This window comes from Pongo abelii, chromosome 9 (genome assembly GCF_028885655.2).
Source record: "Pongo abelii isolate AG06213 chromosome 9, NHGRI_mPonAbe1-v2.0_pri, whole genome shotgun sequence".
Taxonomy (NCBI): domain Eukaryota; kingdom Metazoa; phylum Chordata; class Mammalia; order Primates; family Hominidae; genus Pongo; species Pongo abelii.
The window spans coordinates 2413080-2433001 of record NC_071994.2 but is presented as its reverse complement, the minus strand read 5'-3'; the positions used below and the strand labels follow the sequence as shown (position 1 = coordinate 2433001).

Genomic DNA, 19922 nt, shown 5'->3' with positions numbered 1-19922 from the left:
AAATGGAGGTTTTATAGAACGGTCCATTGTCTTCTCACAAAGGGCTTTCTGTGGTAGATATGGCCCAGAGCGCCTGGGTACAGGGTGGGTACAGGAGAACCAAGGGACAGCCCTGTGGGATCAGGAGCTTCCAGGTAGCCCCAGGTCGGACAGGGTAGGGTGGCTGGGGGCCCAGGGAGACCTCTGCCCAGCGGCCTGTGACCCGGCGCGTGGTTCCAGGAGGACAGACAGAGGAGCAGGTGCCCTCAGCCTGCCAGGACTTGTCCTCAGGCACCAGCTTCCAATACTGAGTTTTCAGAGGAGCAAACAGAGGGAGGTGGGGCCAAGCCAAGCCGAGGTCAGCCAGGCTGGGGCTGGGCGGCTGACAGATGAGGCTGTGGGCAAGGGCAGAGCTGCTGCCTCAGGGCCAGGGTGCTGAGGGGCCAGTGCCGATCGTTGGATCCCTGCCACATAGAGAGGGGCTGAGATGCCCGACCTCACCGGGCAGCTGGGAGCCGTGAGCCCCATGAGGGTTGAGGGAATAGGGCTGAGGCACACACGGCCTCTTCTACCCCCACTTGCTGATGCGGGAGCATCGTGGGAAGAGCTCTGCCACTGATGCTGTGTGTGCCAGGGCAAGGCCTCCCCTCTCTGTGTGTCCTGGGCCTCCTGGACCTCCTGGACAGGGAAGGTGGTCCCTTGTCCACAGTGCCTCCTGCACCTGAGCTGAGGGCACCTGTCTCACCTTTTCACCTCTGCCCAGGTGCACCCAGGGTCTCCACATCCCTGTCCTGGGAGCGGGTGAGCTGTGTGGCCAGGGGACTGCAAGGCCTCTGCTGAGTCTTTCAGAGTTTCCAGGTCATCCCCACAAAAGGCCTCTGGAGAAGTGTCTGCAGGTGTGGCCAACCTGAGGTGCCCTGAGTGGGGTGAGTAGAGGAACCAGGCGCCGGTGGTGGAGCCCCACACAACCCATCCTCACCTGGGAAGGAGCTTGGTTGGGGCGGTGCTGCAGCGAGAGTCGGAGCCGCAGGGGGTCGCTGGGCAGGGCCCGGCTGGAGAGAAGGTCCCTGGGGCAGAGATGCCCGGGGGCAGTCCCCAGGTCTCCTTGTGCATGTTGGCTGGAGAGGGGCTTCCCAGGGGAAGGCAGAGCCAGCCCCCTGAGGGGAGGGAGGTGGGGATGGGCCTTCTCAGCCCTCAAGGGCCAGGGTATCCCTGCAGCTCTAGAGGCCGCCATGCAGGATGTCCAAGGCCCCCGTCCCGGAAGCCCCGGGGATGCTGAAGACAGGCGGGAGCTGGGCTTGCACGGGGGCGAGGTCGACTTTGGAGGGTCTGGGAAGAAGCGAGGCAAGGTAGGGGCAGCCCCCACGCCTCAGGTGATGTCCGCCTTGACCTGGAACCCATGAGCCCCCATTTCCTTCACTGGAAGCTGAGCGCCAGGGTCCTCTTCACCCCTGGGGTCTGCTCCCTTGGGGCCATATTCAAAGCCCCCAGACAGGCAGAGTTCCAGAGCTGCAAGGAGTGGCTCTGGCCGGCCTCCTACCTCCCTGCAATAACCGGGACCCCTGAAGTCCCCCCGAGAGATTTGGAGGTGCAAGGTCAAATGCATCCAGGGCCCCATCTCTGTCCAGCGCCCTCGGCTCACTGAGGGGGTGCCAGCCCAGAGAGGGGTCAGGATTGCCCAGGTCACACAGCAGGTCAAGGGAGGACTGGCCCTGTCCCAAAAGGGGTATTGGGGGCCACTCTCCTCCTGCTACCTGCCCCCAATGCCCAGCACCTCCCCGGTACCCCCTGTGTCCAGCTCCCTTGATGCCCAGCACCTCCCAGTGCCCAGTGTCACCCCATGCTCAGCACCTCCCCAGTGCCCCCTTGTGTCCAGCCCCCCCAATGCCCAGCAGCTCCCATGCTCCGTGCCCCAAAAGCCCTGAGCTGCAGACCTGCCTTGCAGTTTGTACGGGTGCCGAGCGGAGTGGCCCCGTCTGTGCTCTTTGACCTGCTGCTTGCTGAGTGGCACCTGCCGGCCCCCAACCTGGTGGTGTCCCTGGTGGGAGAGGAGCAGCCTTTTGCCATGAAGTCCTGGCTTCGGGACGTGCTGCGCAAGGGGCTGGTGAAGGCAGCTCAGAGCACAGGTGAGCCCCAACCTGGCACGGGCAGCACTCCCACCCCACACGGCAGCCCGACCCCCTGACTCTCTAGGCCATCACGAGAACATTTCCCGAAACTCTCAGCCCGTCCTCTGCAGTACCCACAGGTGCAGCAGTGCCTAGGTACTGGACCAGGACCTCCCCCAGCTGGGCCTGGCCCTTCCTTAGAGCTGCCCCCTCCACTAGCAGGGCCCATGGGCCGCCATGAGATGTCCCTGCTCCCCCTCACCTGGGACCAAAGCACCCAGGTGTACACAGGGTGGGACCCCCTGGGGAAGCAGTCGGGCCGCCAGCTACAGGGGCCAGAGTCCAATGGCTGGGCTCTTTTTTGAGGCAGCTTGGCCTATACAACACCCAGGAGAAAAGGACTTGAGGTTTCAGGATCCCTCACTAAAGAAATGATTGTGGCAAACCCAAAGAGATTTTCCAGCCAGACAAGGGCCGAGGGCTTTGTCATTTGGGAAAACATCCTGGGATTCTGGCCCAGCAGAGGCAGCTGGACAGAGTTGTGCCGGATTGGTCCCAGAGGGAGCCCGGTGGGGGGACTGGGCCCCAGTTTGTGCGCTCCAGGCGGGGTGGGGGTGCCACTTCACAGGTTCTGGGCCCAGCCACTTCCGCTGCTGAGCAGCCTTGGGTGGGTGCCTTGCCCTCTCTGGGCCTCAGCTTCCCCACCCCACTGTGAGGCATTCCCCAGCACCCACCCCTGACTCCCAGGTAACTGGCTGCTGATTGGGCCTAGGGGTTAGGGCGTGGGGCCAGCTAGGGAAGACCTGGGGCGTGTGGCACAATGAGCCCCTCCTCCACCCCCACAGGAGCCTGGATCCTAACCAGTGCCCTCCGCGTGGGACTGGCCAGGCACGTCGGGCAGGCCGTGCGCGACCACTCGCTGGCCAGCACGTCCACCAAGGTCCGAGTGGTTGCTGTCGGCATGGCCTCGCTGGGCCGCGTCCTGCACCGCCGCATTCTGGAGGAGGCCCAGGTGCACACCCAGCTCCCAGCACCACGACTGCTGGGGGCCTGGAGGCAGGGGCTCAGAAGGTTTGGGCAGCGGGCAGAGCTCTGGGAGGACAGGACTCGGGCTGGAGGAAGAGCGGGGAGCGGGCAGAGCCAGCACATAGCCGGCAGGTGGCAGTACCGCACAGGGAACGGCCAGTGTAGACTGTGGCGCGGGCCCTCACCCTCTCCTGTACCACATGGGCCTGGGCCCCAAGCCCTTTCCAAACCTGGGCAAGCAGCTTCTGTCCCCCATGCTGGGGTCTGTTTAAGGCACTGCCGAGGGAGGCCCAGGCAGCCCCTGGTGGATGTTTGGACGCCAGCCCTAGAGTTGGGAAGGAGGTGCTTCCGGCAGCCTTGGCTGTCTCCGTGGTTCTGTCTGAAAGAACCCGCTCCCCACCGCCCTTGCCCCTGACTGTCGAAGGAGGGTCCCCGGGCCCCAGCTGTTCGTCCCTCGTTTTGTCTGAAGGGTGGGGAAACCAAGGCTCAGGCAGAAGCCTTGTGCAGGGCCCCATGGTGTGGTGTGCACGGCCTGGCAGGGAGGATCCTGCAGCGGGACCCAGCCCAAGCTGCCTCCCGAGGGCTCAGCCTCGTCTCCCTGAATGGGCGCAGGAGGATTTTCCTGTCCGCTACCCTGAGGATGACGGCGGCAGCCAGGGCCCCCTCTGTTCACTGGACAGCAACCTCTCCCACTTCATCCTGGTGGAGCCAGGCCCCCCGGGGAAGGGCGATGGGCTGACAGAGCTGCGGCTGAGGCTGGAGAAGCACATCTCGGAGCAGAGGACGGGCTACGGGGGTGAGGCCCGCCCCAGCCACCCAGGGAAGCTGTTGGTGGGCAACTGCCTTGGGACCCAGTGGGGATCCAGGGACCCGCCTGTGGGAGGGTGGGGGTGACCGCCAGGGAGAAGGGGGAGGGCTTCCCAGGCAGAACGCACCCCACATGCCTGAGCACCGAGACCTGGGCCGTGGGGGCCTGGGAGGAGAAGCTGTCTGGGCAGAGCGGTGGAGGAGGCACAGCTGGACAGAGTGGCTCTGACTGGACAGTGGCATTCCCACCAGAGCAGGTGCAGTTCTGTTTTCACTGGGCCTTGCCGTGGTCAGAGGCTCTGGGGCTCTAAGAGGCAAAATGAGATCTGAGTTGAAAGAGGGCTACTTCCCGCCGCCAGGCATGAGGTATGCTGCCGCCAGAGGGCAGCGTCACCCGAGAAATGGGCACCTCTGGCCAGTCGCACATTCAAAAGCTGGACTTACTAAGAAAATGCTAGTGTAAATAATATTCGTAAACAAGCATATAATTACTTGTAATATCTATAAACAATATACAATATTTAGTAAGAATATAATTATTTATAACATCTATGAACAATATACAATATTTAGCAAGCATATAATTATAACATCTATGAACAATATACGATATTTAGAAACAAAAATGTAAATTCTTGGCAAGGCCAACTGAGCCCTCTTTTTTTTTTTTGAGGCAGAATCTCACTCTGTCCCCCAGGCTGGAGTGCAGGGGTGCAATCTCGGCTCACTGCAGCCTCCACCTCCAGGTTCCAGCAATTCTCCTGCCTCAGCCTCCCGGGTAGCTGGGATTATAGGCATGTGCCACCACGCCTGGCTTTTTTTTTTTTTTTTTTTTTCAGTAGAGATGGGGTTGCACCATGTTGGCCAGGCTGGTCCTGAACTCCTGACCTCAGGTGATCTGCCTGCCTGCTTTGGCCCCCCAAAGTGCTGGGATTACAGGCATGAGCCACTGTGCCCAGTCAACTGGGCACTCTTTAGAATTGAAAACACAAAGTCTCGTCAAACTCTGAGGACATAGGCAGAGGGTCCAGCTCCGCTCTGCGGAAGCCCCGCTGGCCCAGGCACCGTTTGGCCAGGCCTGATTTATCCTCCAGATTCAATCAGGAGGCACCTTTCAAAGTTAGGGGCCTGCCTGGGAGCCCAGTTCCCTGTGGGTTTCTAAGGCGCCTCCAGGCAGTTCACTCCCTCACAGAAGACGGGGGCAGGTCCAGGCCTCTCTGGGGGCTTCACATATAGAAGTCTCATTTCCAGCTTCTGTTTGGGGGAGAAACCTGAAGACTCCCTCCTGTACCTCTTCGGTTTGCTGAGCAGTCAGGAGCAGCCCGCCCAGCAGAGCTCCCTCGATGGTCGAGATGCTGCCTCTGCCATGCTCAGCATGAGCGCATGCAGTGTGGCGGTGCACCTGCGAGGCTGGGTGCTCCGTTTCCTCCATGTCACTTTGTATTTTAACAGCCATATGCCAGCTGTTGCCACAAAGTGCACTTACTGGGTGGTGCAGGCTAGAATTGGAGCCCTCGGCCCCCATATGGCAGGGGCTGTAAAAAGCAGCCTGTGTCACGTGGCCCAGACAAAGCCCATACTTTATTCGGAAGAGCCAGCTTTTGGCCAGAAAATGTGGTGGCCTGAGAGCCTGAGATCCGGGTGGTCACCCCAGGCGGAGGGTCCTCAGGCCTCACGGGTGCCCTGTCCACAGGCACTGGCAGCATCGAGATCCCTGTCCTCTGCTTGCTGGTCAATGGTGACCCCAGCACCTTGGAGGTAGGGGCCTGGCTGAGGCCCCCTGGCTGGCTGAAGCCTTGTGGAGGGGTGTGGTGGGTTCCGGGCACCCTGGGACAGGGCTGGAAGGGATGGGGGCACCCCTGACACCTGCATCCAGATGTCGTCGGGCTGATCTGGAGTCCGCTCTCCCCTCCCTCCCTGTCTCAGAGGATCTCCAGGGCCGTGGAGCAGGCTGCCCCGTGGCTGATCCTGGCGGGTTCGGGGGGCATCGCCGATGTGCTCGCTGCCCTAGTGAACCAGCCCCACCTCCTCGTGCCCAAGGTGGCTGAGAAGCACTTTAAGGAGAAGTTCCCCAGCGAGCATTTCTCTTGGGAGGACATCGTGCGCTGGACCAAGCTGGTATGTGCTACCCCCTCCCCTGTCCTCCCAACCCCTCCTCCGGGGTCGGGGGCTGGTCCTCTGGGAGAGCTCCTGCGATGCAGCCTCCAACCCATTCCTCCCACCTCAGGCTGCCGGGCCCCTCACCCACTCTCGCTTCAGGCCCACAGGGAGCAGAGAGACCCAGGCAGCCCCTTGGTCTGCGGGTGGTCCCGGGACAGGCCCAGTGGGCGGTGGGCATGCAGGCTGCAAGGCTCACCTGGGGGCACTGCCTGTGCCTCCGCTGGTGTCGACCACGGCCTGCCCCTGCCCCCGTCCTGGCTGATGCGGTCCCCCGGGGGCTCTGTTCTGGTGCTCAGCTGCAGAACATCACCTCACACCAGCACCTGCTCACCGTGTACAACTTCGAGCAGGAGGGCTCCGAGGAGCTGGACACGGTCATCCTGAAGGCGCTGGTGAAAGGTGAGGGCGGGCAGGGTAAGCACGGCAGGCGCCATCGGGCAGCTTCATGCTCGGAGCCGCTTTGGGGTTTGGCAGCCTGGCCAACGTTTGTGACGCTCGCCCGCCTGCCCCTTCCCAGGAAAGATGACGTGTGATTCATGAAGCTCTCTGTATTTGGCAAGTTTTATCACATGTGGGTTTTTTTTTTTACCACAACTTAAAACTAAAAGCTCTCAATTCAGCGGTATGTTCTGGGGGTGGGGGGGGTTGTTTTTTGTTTGTTTTGGTTTTTGGTTTTTTTGAGACGGAGTCTCGCACTGTCGCCCGGGCTGGAGTGCAGTGCTGCGATCTTGGCTCACTGCAACCTCCACCTCCCGAGTTGAAGCAAGTCTCCTGCCTCAGCCTTCCAAGTAGTTGGGATTACAGGCGCCTGCCACCATGCCCGGCTAGTTTTGTTTTTGTATTTTTGGTAGAGACGGGGTTTCAGTATGTTGGCCAGCTGGTCTCAAACTTCTGACCTCGTGATCCACCCGCCTCGGCCTCCCAAAGTGCTGAGGTTACAGGCGTGGACCACCGCGCTGGCCAATTCAGTGGTTTTTAGTATATTCGCGAGGAGGGGTGACCATCACTTTTATCTAATTCCAGAAGCCTTCATCTCCCCAGAAAGAGCCCATACCTCTTGGCACTCACTCCCCATTTTCCCCCAGCCCCTGGGAACCATCGATCTGCTTCCTGTCTCTGTAGATTTGCTGACGGGCGTTTCGTGTCCGTGGCTCCCTGCAGACAGTGGGAGGGTTCGACGGTTCACCAATGTTGAAGCGTATGCCATTCCATGCTTCATTCCTTTTGTAAGGCGGAGTCAGGTTCCACCCTGTGGACAGACCGTGGTTGATGCATCTGTTCATCCACTGATGGAAAATTTTGATTAGCATTTGATGTGCTTTTTGTTGGAGACGAACGCGTACTGAAGGGCTGGACGCTGGCAGGCAGACACAGCCCCAGCAGGGAGGGGCGCTGCTGAGCAGGGGCTGGGGACACCTTGAGTGAGGGGCTGCTCTGGGAAGTGTGTCTGGACTGCGGGTGGCTCTGGGTTTAGAAAGCTCACCAGGACAAGGAGGTCAAAGAAACCCCCGCTGTTTAGGAACTCCCCCGCCCCTTCTCACCAGTCTCAGTTTGGTCCCAGTGGCCTGAGAGAGGCACCGTAGTCTTATGGGGTCCATGGTTGTGGAGGCTGAGGCTGGTGAGCCTCACGTGCGAGTCTGGTGAGGACAGCGGTTTCCAGCAGGCGCACCCAGCCCAGGTGCTGCAGGCTTCCCTTGTGTGACCCTGGTGACCTCACCAAGTCATGGCCAAGTCTTGCCCGTGGAGGAAACGTGGCCCAACGTGCTCCCCCGACAACATCCAGGAAGGGTGTCCTGGACCTTCAGTGCCAGCAAGTGGCCTCAAGGCCCAGGTGTTAGCTAGGGTACCCCCGTTGCGGCCGAGGAAGTTGCCTCACATGGGAGCAGATGGGCCGTCCCGACGCAGACCAGGGCAGCACGCCTTCTCCTGCGGTTTGCACAAAGTCTCGTGCCTCCTGCTGGTGCTCAGAGGTGGCACATGTGCCCCCTCAAGTCCCAGCGTGAAGTTCCCATTTCCACGTCTCTAGGCAGCCCACCTTCGGGGACCCTGTGCCCCGGCTCTGTCAGGCCCCCAGCTCCACCCTCACCAGTGCCTGCCTGCTCTGCCCACAGCCTGCAAGAGCCACAGCCAGGAGCCTCAGGACTATCTGGATGAGCTCAAGCTGGCCGTGGCCTGGGACCGCGTGGACATCGCCAAGAGTGAGATCTTCAATGGGGACGTGGAGTGGAAGGTGCCTCCCAGCCCTGCCTACCCGCCTCCCCATCCCGGCACTGCCCGAGCTGCCCACGCTGCCTGCTCCTGCACCCTGCGGGCTGCTTGGCTGAGCCTGTTCTGCCCACGCTGCCTGCTCCTGCACCCTGCGGGCTGCTTGGCTGAGCCTGTTCTGCCCAGCTGTCCCAAGGTCCGGGGCAAGACCAAGCCACGGTTCTGCCCGGGCTTCTGCCTTGCTCACTGGCCCAGGCAGAGCTGGCTGGGTGCCGGCTGTCCCCAAAGCCCAAGAGGGTCGTGACACCCTCAGCATTTGCTCACGACTGGCCTCTCTGTGCTCGCCCCAACTCAGGGGGCAGGCTGGGGTGCAGGAGAGCGAGAAGGTCTGCGTGACCTGGCCCTGGGGATGGATCCCCATGCTCCCTGCTCTCTCCTTCCTTGGGCCCCCCTCCTCCTGTCTCTCACTCACTCTCTTGTCCCCCTTCCCTCGGGTGCCCATGGCCGCCAAGTCCCGTGACCTGGAGGAGGTGATGGTGGACGCCCTGGTCAGCAACAAGCCCGAGTTTGTGCGCCTCTTTGTGGACAATGGCGCAGACATGGCCGACTTCCTGACGTATGGGCGGCTGCAGCAGCTCTACCGCTCCGTGTCGCCCAAGAGCCTGCTCTTCGACCTGCTGCAGCGGAAGCAGGAGGAGGCCCGGCTGACGCTGGCCGGCCTGGGCACGCAGCAGGCCCGGGAGCCACCCGCGGGGCCACCGGCCTTCTCCCTGCACGAGGTCTCCCGCGTACTCAAGGACTTCCTGCAAGACGCCTGCCGAGGCTTCTACCAGGACGGCCGGCTGGGGGGCCGCAGGAAGGCGGTGAGCGGGGCTCCGTGGGGATGGAGGGTGAGGCTGGGGCCGCAGCCGGAGGCCGACACCCATGTCCTCCAGGAGAAGTGCCCGGCCAAGCGGCCTACAGGCCAGAAGTGGCTGCTGGACCTGAACCAGAAGAGCGAGAACCCCTGGCGGGACCTGTTCCTGTGGGCCGTGCTGCAGAACCGCCAGGAGATGGCCACCTACTTCTGGGCCATGGTGAGCCGAGGCCGCGGGCCCACTGCAGGGGCAGGGGAGGGGCGGCCTCCTGAGACCAGGTCTCCTAGGGCCAGGAAGGTGTGGCAGCCGCTCTGGCCGCCTGCAAAATCCTCAAAGAGATGTCGCACCTGGAGACGGAGGCCGAGGCGGCCCGAGCTATGCGCGAGGCGAAATACGAGCAGCTGGCCCTTGGTGAGTGACTGGCTGGGGCCGGGCGCGCGCGACGGGGGAGGATGTGATAGAAGGGTCAGACGAAGGGTCCTGGGCCTCGCCAGGGCTTCCTGTTACCGCTGTGGGGCTCCAGGTGCCCTCAGTGGCCTCCTCTATAGGAGAGGACAGACGGCTCTGCCTGGGGTGGAGGCGGCCCCAGACCCTGAGTGTGGGACTGCTGTGCACGTGGTGAGGACGATACAGCCTCACACCCCGGGCATACGCTGGGCTCTGCCGCGGGTGGAGGGACATTCAGTGCGGTGGAGGCTCCCTTTGTCCTGCTGGGGGAGGGAAAGAGCCGGAGAAGGACGGAGGTTCAGGAAGGGCCCGGAGCAGGCCAGGCGGGGGCAGAAGGCCTGGCTGGGCCCTGCGTGGTGAACGCAGGGTGTGGCCGCAGAGCCCAGGTCTGGGCAGGGGATGGAGGAGGGGCGTCGGGGGTCGGGCCGGGCCAGGCATCGGCGTCTCGTCCTAGCGGCCAGGGCCTCCGGGGGGCAGACCTCTTCTCAGAGTGCTACAGCAACAGTGAGGACCGTGCCTTCGCCCTGCTGGTGCGCCGGAACCGCTGCTGGAGCAAGACCACCTGCCTGCACCTGGCCACCGAGGCTGATGCCAAGGCCTTCTTTGCCCACGATGGCGTTCAGGTGAGTGCCAGCTGTCCTCAAGGAGAGCTGGGCCCAGCTTGAGTTGACTTCCCAGCCTGCAGCTGCCCTGTCACTGCCGTCCTCGGCACGCAGGGGGCGGGGTGGGGCTTCTGTTCCTGGAAGGCACCCACCTGGCTTCCTCCACCAGGCACACTCCTCCTGCCTCTGGGCTCAGTGGAAGTGGCACTTCCTCCTCTTAGTCCTCCCCAACCCCCAAGCCCAATCTTTTCCCTAGTGAAGGGCGCAGCAGCTCAACCCACACCCCTGGGATGAGTGGCCCAAGGAGCACATCCCCACCAGGATGGGGGCTCCAGGAGGGAGGGTCGGACCCCACACCCCTGCGATGAATGCCCCGAGGAGCGCGTCCCCCACCAGGACGGGGGCTCCAGGAGGGAGGGCTGGGCTGGGCGCCCCTTCAGCTCACGTGGGCTAGGCACCTGGGGGAAGGGCATTCATGGGGCAGGGCGCAGCCTGGGCGAGGGTGCAGAGTTGGAGCCAACAGTTTTGCCTTCACCTCAGGCCTTCCTGACCAGGATCTGGTGGGGGGACATGGCTGCAGGGACACCCATCCTGCGGCTGCTAGGAGCCTTTCTCTGCCCTGCCCTCATCTATACCAACCTCATCACCTTCAGGTGGGTCAGGCCTGTGAGCTGCTCCGCCGGGGCAGGCAGCAGTGCACGTGCCGGAGCCACCGGGAGGGCCTGGGCCTCGCCGGTGCTGGTGGCAGCCTGACTCCGTAGCCCCCAAGTCCAGCCTCCCTGCGGGTCCCACTCCCCACAGCCCCTGCATCCCAGTGGGCACTTTGATGGCCAAGCGCCTGGAGCCAGGCAGGCACCTCTGGGAGCCCTTCCTGCGGGCCCTGAGCTCTCCTGTGCTCGCAGTGAGGAAGCTCCCCTGAGGACAGGCCTGGAGGACCTGCAGGAGCTGGACAGCCTGGACACGGAGAAGAGCCCGCTGTATGGCCTGCACAGCCGGTGCGAGGCAGAGGGCCGGGCAGGGTGGAGGGGACTGGTGGCTTGGAGGCTGGACTCTGGTGGGGCACCCGTCTGGGCACCAGCCTCACCACCGCAGCCTTCTCTGCGGCACAGGGTGGAGGAGCTGGTGGAGGCGCCGAGGGCTCAGGGTGACGGAGGCCCACGCGCTGTCTTCCTGCTCACACGCTGGCGGAAGTTCTGGGGCGCTCCCGTGACTGTGTTCCTGGGGAACGTGGTCATGTACTTCGCCTTCCTCTTCCTGTTCACCTACGTCCTGCTGGTGGGCTTCAGGCCGCCCCCCCAGGGCCCCTCAGGGCCCGAGGTCACCCTCTACTTCTGGGTCTTTACGCTGGTGCTGGAGGAAATCCGGCAGGTCGGTGGCCACACTAGGCTGGGTCCCCTCCACTCTGCAGCTTCAGGTTGGGCAACCTAAGCTGGGTCCTGCCCTCTCGGGGTGGGGCTCCCCACCTGTAGAACAAGAACAGCGTGGGGGCCTCCCATCTTTCCAGTCACCAGTGGCCATGATCCTGGTCAAAGACCAAGCCCTGAGCCCTGCTCCAGACCGAGCCCTCAGCCCTGCTCCAGACTGAGCATGACCATGGTCTCCCTCGTCAGAGTCTGAACCCTGACCTGTATCACAGACTGAGTCCAGACACTGCATAAACTGATCCCTAGACCCTGGGCACAAAGAGGCCCTGGCCCCAAGTGGAGACTGACCTCACCTTCTGTCCCCAGACAGCCCTGGAATAGCTTCAATGGACCCCTAGTCCCACTGGTAGCCTGGGCCCTGGTCATAGATGGAACCCCGATCCCCATGGAACACTGAACCCTCAGATCCTTACAGATCTGAGCTTGTCGAGGTAGGGCTGTCCCCAGCGAGGGCGGCTGGACAGCTGTCAGTGGACTGCCTGCCTCGCTCCCAGGGCTTCTTCACAGATGAGGACACACACCTGGTGAAGAAGTTCACACTGTATGTGGGGGACAACTGGAACAAGTGTGACATGGTGGCCATCTTCCTGTTCATCGTGGGTGTCACCTGCAGGTCTGTGGGGCCCAGAGGCCGTGTGGCCTCAGGGCGGCTTGTGGGCAGGCTTCCAGATGAAGCCACGCAGGTTGGGTGTGGCGGTGGCACTTGTGGTCCTAGCTACTCAGGAGGCTGAGGTGGGTGGGTCACTTGAGGCAGGGAAATTGAGGCAGCAGCAAGCTGTGATGACGCCACTGCACTCCGGCCTGAGTGACAGAGCAAGACCCTGTCTCTTAAAAATAAATAAACAAAAGATGAAGCCGCTCAGGGCCCCAGGAGTCCTGGCCTGGCCCTGGCCCTGCCCGCAGCCGGCATGCTGTGTGCCCCTGGGGAAGCCTCTGCCCCTCTCTGGGCCCCGCAGCTGCATCAGCCTCCCGTCCTCCAGGATGCTGCCCTCGGCGTTTGAGGCTGGCCGCACAGTCCTCGCCGTGGACTTCATGGTGTTCACACTGCGGCTGATCCACATCTTTGCCGTACACAAGCAGCTGGGCCCCAAGATCATCGTGGTAGAGCGCATGGTGAGCCCCCGGGGGCCCTGGCCCTGGCCCTGGAGGGACAGCGAGCCCCCTGCCCGGACCCCACCCGGCTGGCCGCTGACACCCCTCTCTCTGCCTCTGCCCTGTGGAGATGAAGGACGTCTTCTTCTTCCTCTTCTTTCTGAGCGTGTGGCTCGTGGCCTACGGTGTCACCACCCAGGCGCTGCTGCACCCCCACGACGGCCGCCTGGAGTGGATCTTCCGCCGGGTGCTCTACCGGCCTTACCTGCAGATCTTCGGGCAGATCCCACTGGACGAGATTGATGGTTTGCACACAGCCAGCGGGGGCGGGGGTGGGGACAAAGTGGAGCCCTGTGTGCATAAGCCCTGGGCATGAGGCTCTCCAGAGAGGTCTGTTGGGGCCATGGAGACCCCAGCCTGGAACAGAGATGGGAAAAGCGGCTGAGGCCTGGTCCCCAGGCCCCCCACACTACAAAGGGCCAGGCCTGGTTCCCGAGATAGAGGCAGCTCCAGTCACGGAGCCCCGACCTGGGGCCTTGGGCTGGGAAGGAGACACAAGGAGACCCCAAGGCAGCCAGGGCTGCCTCCTGCTTGGGGAGGCCAAACGGCAAGTCTTGCTCTGGGGGTGGTCTATCGGGGGGGAAGGGATAGGCAGGCACTAAGGGCACAGAGTGGGCTCAAAGGCTGTCCCAGCCATCGTCTGGGGTCTGGGCCCTCCGGCTCTCCTCACAGCCCCGGCCTCTGCCCTCCCACAGGGACTTGCTTGGCCTAGGGCACCCACCAGAGCCCCTACGCCGTCCTGCTGGCAAGGCCCCTCTACCATGAGGCCGCTTCTAAAGGCACCCTGGCTGTTCCTGGGGACCCACCCCAACGTGTGTGTGTGGCCTGTCCATGCGTGTGGGTGTCCCCAGGCCAACCCCTGTAGCTGGCTGGGGCTGGTGGAGGTTCTGGAAACTTTTTCATAAGCCAGTGCAGTGGGGAGGGGGCGGGGGTCAGAGCCACTTGGCCATGGGGGCCTCTGTAGTGATGGGTTGGTGGGGAGCTGTGGGGTGGGGCAGGGACCTGTGCAGACCCCTGGGATGGCTGGGACTCAGTGAGGAGCCCCGACCTGGGAGGGGATGCGCCCCTCTGGGAAGGTGGACCAGCAGCCAGCCAGGCCCTGCGGCCCTCGAGGGGTGCCGCAGCCTTGGAGATCCGGCAGAGAAGGTGCAGGGAAACATTGCTCAGGCGGTGTCAGGAGGCTAGGGCTGCCCGGCACAGGGCAGTCATGGCACAACGTGCTGCCCAGGACTGACCCCAACCTCTGCGGAGCAGCGCTCAGGACCCGCGATAAATATTTGTTGAGGGGATGACGGCCAGACCGGAGCAAACACAGGCCTCCGGGGACAGGCGGGGGCGACGCCGTGATGGAAACCGCCTCTCCCAGCGGGGCTCATTTCCTTGGGCTGTTTTCTCAGCCCCCGCAGCCCCTCCTGACATTTTGGTGTTTGCTCATCACAGGCATTCATTTTCCAGGCCATTAGTTTAACCAGACCCTGCCTGCCTGCGACCCCACCTCGCCCTCACCATATGGCCTCCAACACTGCCCGTCCACAGGGCCCCTCGAGGCAGAAGGAGCTCTAGACGGGCTCCTCCAGCCAGGGCAGGGTTGGGGGTCCCCCCTTTCTTGAGTGGCTCCATCTCTGGTGGGCCAGTCCCAGCCATTCATGTGAGGAGACAGGCCTGGCCATAGCCTCCTTCTTGATGGGAGAAGGCAGGGAAACAGACTCCCGAGGGGCCCCTGCTCCGAGTGCTGCCTCAGGGAGGTCTGCAGTGCTATGGGGATCTCAGAGCCCCGTGCTGCAGGGAGGTCTGCGGTGCTGCGGGGATCTCAGAGCCCCGTGCTGCAGGGAGGTCTGCGGTGCTGCTGGATCTCAGAGCCCCGTGCTGAAACACCTGCAACAGAGCCAGCGCTGGCCGCCCACTGAGAGTCTCAGATTTGTCACTTCCCCTCTCTGAGCTGCAATTCCCTGGGCTCCGTTCAGCTGCCAAGCAAGTATCTGCACCCTTCAGGTTGAACCCCAGCCACTCACTGTGAGCCCCTCATGCTGCTGGGCAGAGAGTTATTCACTAACACATGCTGGGCTGAGAGGGAGACTGAGGCTCAGACAGTTCCTGTACAGCCTGCAGGTCTCCTCAGAGCCCAGAACAGCCCCCTGCCCCACTCTGCACTCGTGCCAAGCCGGAGCTGGGGTTGAGCTGTGGTGATGAGCTTGTTCTCTGGGGCTCCAGGCCCCAGGGACAATTTAATTTCCAGCCCGGCCTGGTGGCGCCTTCCCAAATCACAGAGTCGGGGAGGGTGTGGGGGTCTCATTCCTCAGAGCTGCTTTTATCAGACAGATTTACGGCTTCACAAACAGGCTCTCCAGGCTGGCCCTGGCCCGCTCCTCCAGAGTGCAGGGAGGAGAGGGGTCATCAGTCTGCCCAGGAACAGATTCATGGGCTGGAGGTGGCCAGGGCGGACGGAGGAGGGGCAGGCCTGGGGTGGGAGCGTGGGGAGGGCTGGTGCTCACTGACTGCCAGTGCACACACAAACACTCAATAACTCACACATGGGCCAACGCGCCACAATAACTCACTCGGGAGAAACAAGGCAGGAATTCACCCTGGGAGGGAGAACGGACCCCTCCAGCTCAGGACCCAGGCACAGAGGCAGGAACCTGGGAACAGGGGAGACCCCGCAGAACCCACCACAGGGCAACCTGGAGCTGGCAGGCACTGAGATACACTTGAATGTGCCCGTGTGTGTGCCAGTGTGCTCACACGCAGACTCACACATGAGCATGTGTGCCAGGCACATCCAAACACATGTACAGGCTCATACAGACACACGCCAGCGTGCAGGCTGGGGAGGGAGGACAGAGTGGAGCTTCGGTTAGGATATGGAGTGGATATGTGGTCCCGGATGGCCCGGGCACGCTCTGGCCTCTGGCTGGGACCCCGAGCACCCTGATGCCCACTGCAGCTCCCTCCTCCTGCCCTTCAGGCTGGGGTGGGGTGGGGGTCCAGGGTTGAGCCCTGCAAGGGAGAAGCAGGTGTGAGGGTCTGGTTTTAAGGGACTGGAGTGAGATCTGCCACCCCTCCAGGGTGTCCCTGCCCAGGGCTGAGGGAGCTCAGCCTGCAAGCTCCCAGAGTGCGCTGCCTGAAGAATGTTCTTGACTTGAGTGGCCCACTGCGGGATCGGTGCCTCAGGGCTTGCAGCAAGCCCTGTCCGGAGCCTGCTGGCTCAATACATTTTGGAAAGGTGGCAGAATTACTCCCCAGCTTGGAGTATAATCAGAGGCGTTAGTGCTGTAGAGGCTCTGAGAAGTCCTGCGGTAAGGACCCCATCTCCCTTTCCTCAGCAGCTCACCCCAAACCTTCAACAGCAGAGGCTTTTTTTGGAGGAGGGGTGGAGGTTTTAACACATGCAACAACCAGCAGAAACCTGTGTCCCGTGACCCCTCTGTCCCCCACCTTCCATCCCTCCAGGGGGCTTGGCTCTACCTCCAGGGCCTGTGGCCTTGGCTGACTCCAGCCCCCGGTGGAAGCTCAGCAGACATGGCAGAGGGGGCCCAGGGTGGGGCTCACCACCCGTCTGGTTCTGGTTTGCTGTGATGGGGGTTTCGCTGCTAAAAACCCAGGCCGTCCTGGGTGAACTGGGACAGTGGGTCACCCAACCAGCACCCCTGTACCCTGGGTTCAACACCAGGACTAAGCTCTCTATCTCGGGGCATTTGCCTGAGGCCGCCCTTGTGGCTGTCCCCGGTCTGGTCCCCACAGCACCCTTGCTTTCCAGAAGCCCGTGTGAACTGCTCCACCCACCCACTGCTGCTGGAGGGCTCACCGTCCTGCCCCAGCCTCTATGCCAACTGGCTGGTCATCCTCCTGCTGGTCACCTTCCTGTTGGTCACCAACGTGCTGCTCATGAACCTGCTCATCGCCATGTTCAGGTGACTCCACCCAACCCCTGGAGGAGAGAGCCCTGGAGCGGAGGGAGCAGAGGGTCATTCCCCAACACCGCCTCCTTTGCAGCCCACCTGGTGCGCCGCGGAGGGTGGGGCTTGGTGCCTCATGGCAGATAGAAGGCGGCACAGCCTGGACTGTGGGGCTTTGCCTACCCAAGACCGGGAACTCTGGGGGCCGCCCTCTCAGTCCCAGGAAGCAGGGCCTGGGTCTTTGGGGGACCAGTGCTGTGGCGAGAACTCTGGGCTTGTCCAGGAGAGCAGAGTGGACAGGGGAAGACCCAAGGAGAGCGGACCCCTCGTGACACACCCCAGAGGCAACGCAGAAGCAGTGCTGGGCCTTGGTTTCAAAAAGGGCTCCCCAACAGCAATCAGGGTGCAGGGGGGATGCGTCCCCCAAATGGGCGTGGGGAGCCGGTAGGTGACGGCTCGGCTGTGCCCCTGCAGCTACACGTTCCAGGTGGTGCAGGGCAACGCAGACATGTTCTGGAAGTTCCAGCGCTACAATCTGATTGTGGAGTACCACGAGCGCCCCGCCCTGGCCCCGCCCTTCATCCTGCTTAGCCACCTGAGTCTGGCGCTGCGCAGGGTCTTCAAGAAGGAGGCTGAGCACAAGCGGGAGCACCTGGGTGAGGCCGAGCACAAACAGGAGCACCTGGGTGAGGCCGAGGTGGCGGGTCCCAGGGCGGGGCTGTGTGCCAAAGGCGGGTCTGGAGAGACCTGGGCCCCTCCTCAGCCCTGTGGGTCCTCAGCTGGGCTCTGTGCAGGCTGGCACAGCTGAGCCCGTCCCCCTGCAGCTTGGCCGAGGCTATTCTTGCCCTCCATCCCCTGGCTGGGCCCCACTCACTCCTTCTGCCTGGCCCACCTCGCCCCGGGACCAGGCCTGGGCTCTGCCACTGAGGCCCACATGCTCTAGTAATGCTGGCTGCCGCCTGGCTTTCCCAGAGAGAGATCTGCCTGACCCCCTGGACCAGAAGGTCGTCACCTGGGAGACAGTCCAGAAGGAGAACTTCCTGAGCAAGATGGACAAGCGGAGGAGGGACAGCGAGGGGGAGGTGCTGCGGAAAACCGCCCACAGGTGGGGGGCCTGTCCTGATCACCGGTGGGTGTCGGGCTGCCTTTAAGCGGGGATGTACCCTTGGCGCCAGTGACAGAGGGTCTGAGCTGGGGAACTGAAGCTGAAGGGGTAGAGGCAGGGCTCTGGCCGAGCCCAGGGGCCTAGCTTTCCAGCCTGACCTGTGCAGGACCCTGCTGGGACGCCCGGCCAGGCAAAAACGGAGCGTGCACAGTGACCGTGGCGCCCTCCCTGCTGTGGTCTCAGGAGTGGGAATACCCACCCCTGGCTTCCCTCCAGCCCTGGCTCCAGGGGCCTGTTCCCGACTGCCTGCCCTGCACCGTCTTGCTGGGTGGTGTGCCCAGGCAGGGACAGCACCCCAGCCCTACCGGGAAGGCATAGAGCGCTCTGTACCTGCGTCAGGTGCACTTTGAGGGGTCCTGGTGCCACCAGCTCTGGGCATGAGGGGGGAAGGGAAAGGGCCAGGGCACCCCAAACTCGGGCACACAGGGAGGCCTGGGGGGATGGGGAGGCTCCCCACACGCAGAGCGCTGCGTGGCAATCCACAGCCTGACCGCCTGCTCCTGCCGCAGAGTGGACTTTGTTGCCAAGTACCTCGGGGGGCTGAGAGAGCAGGAGAAGCGCATCAAATGTCTGGAGTCACAGGCAAGCGAGCCCCGGAGCTCCTCTCCCTGACGGGAGGCGGGTGGCTGTGTGGGGCTATGGGGATGTGTCCACAGCCCTGCCCGGTGATTCACAGAGATGAGGCAGACCAGAGCCAGGACAGGAGCACCCCAGTGGGCAGAGGAGGGTCCTGGGGAAGAGGGGCCGTCCCCACCTGTGGCTGCTCCCACCCTGCCACTTGAGAGGCTACAGCCTTAAATGAGGGGTCTCACATTGAAGACCCCTCGCCTTTCACTCTACACGCCTCACGGGAGCCTCACTCACCCCTGCCTTTGAGCGGCAGCTCCCAGAGGGAGGAGTCACGGGGCAGCGGGGGCCCTGGCAGGAGAGGGGAGATGGGGAGGCTGCCTGTCCCCTGCTGCCCTGAGAGCGCCCTGGGGCTTCCCGGACATGTTTCCCTCCTCCAGATCAACTATTGCTCGGTGCTCGTGTCCTCCGTGGTGGACATGCTGGCCCAGGGTGGCGGCCCCTGGAGTAAGCCTGTTTGGGGAGCGTGGGATGAGGGCGGGCATGGGTACCCACTCTGCAGCGGCTGGTGGGAGCAGCTGGGGGGCCGTAGGCTGTGCTGTGTGCTCTGCCTTCCCTGCCTGGCCTGGGAGTCTCAGGAGGCCTTGGCTGGACACGGCTCTTCAGGGTGGTGTGGGTGCCCTCTGATGGAGCCTCTGCCTTGGTCAGGGCCGAATGTGGTTCACTCAGACTCTTGAGGCTCTGCCTGGCGTGGGCCCTATTGGGCTGTCCTGCTCAGCAGGCAAAAGGGTCCCTCGGCCTCACAGGGGCTGCTTTCCTAGTCCCAGGAGTGCAGGCGGAGGCCTGGTTGTCTCTGGGCTCCCCATCTTCCCCAGGCTGGCCTGTGGGGACTCACTCTGAGAGCCACGGCGTCCTGGCCCTTGCCTCTGAGCCAGCTACCTCTCCCCTTCCTGGGCCTGCCTTGCTGGCTTCCACCGCTCAGGGAGGCCTTCCTTCCCAGCAGGCTCTCGGCACTGTGGCGAGGGAAGCCAGCTGGTGGCTGCTGACCACAGAGGGGGTTTAGATGGCCGGGAACAACCCGGGGCTGGCCAGCCTCCCTCGGACACCTGAGCTGCTTGGCCTGCCACGTGTGGGGCCACCTCTCCTCAGCTGGCCACCCTGGGCGTTGTGCACTGACCTTTGCTGACCTCCAGCGGAACCCCCAGGGGGCAGCAGCCCCCAGCAGACAATGGCCCTCCTGGTGCCTCATCACAGACCCTCACCCAAAGGAACTGCTCTTTGTCCCTCCTGGCCTCCTCGGAGGCACAGCAGTGTCATGGGGCTGTCTCCCGTCAGGCACAACTCCCCGGGCAGAAAACGTGCCCCGCCGTGTCCCTACCTGGAAACTGAGCAACCTGCACTGTGGAAAAGCTGGCCCTGTGGTGTGACAGGGCAGCACCCCCATCCAGACTGGGCAGCTGCTCTGGGGTCTGCACCCACCCCTACCCTGACTTGTGTTGCCTGACAAGAGACTCATCTTTTTTTGAA

The 19922-nt window shown here is 63.1% G+C and overlaps 1 protein-coding gene across 2 annotated transcripts; it reads left to right on the top strand.

Annotated features, from left to right (window-relative positions):
• Nucleotides 1-86: 86 nt before the first annotated feature.
• TRPM5 (transient receptor potential cation channel subfamily M member 5) lies at nucleotides 87-19788 on the top strand. 2 transcript variants are annotated; one of them, XM_024255548.3, is made up of 26 exons: nucleotides 87-134; nucleotides 743-905; nucleotides 1198-1328; nucleotides 1925-2105; nucleotides 2933-3099; nucleotides 3726-3909; nucleotides 5614-5678; nucleotides 5847-6038; nucleotides 6377-6479; nucleotides 8192-8310; nucleotides 8798-9148; nucleotides 9221-9361; nucleotides 9430-9553; nucleotides 10067-10212; nucleotides 10732-10844; nucleotides 11094-11186; nucleotides 11301-11559; nucleotides 12110-12228; nucleotides 12596-12728; nucleotides 12838-13012; nucleotides 16525-16678; nucleotides 17138-17319; nucleotides 17636-17768; nucleotides 18338-18410; nucleotides 18836-18902; nucleotides 19399-19788. In XM_024255548.3, exons 3-26 carry the CDS (start codon nucleotides 1212-1214, stop codon nucleotides 19503-19505), a joined length of 3498 nt encoding a protein of 1165 aa, XP_024111316.2. In that variant the 5' UTR covers nucleotides 87-134; nucleotides 743-905; nucleotides 1198-1211; the 3' UTR covers nucleotides 19506-19788. The 2 variants fall into 2 exon arrangements, with proteins under 2 accessions (XP_024111316.2, XP_024111315.2); XM_024255547.3 differs by having other exon boundaries at nucleotides 19396-19788.
• Nucleotides 19789-19922: the final 134 nt, after the last annotated feature.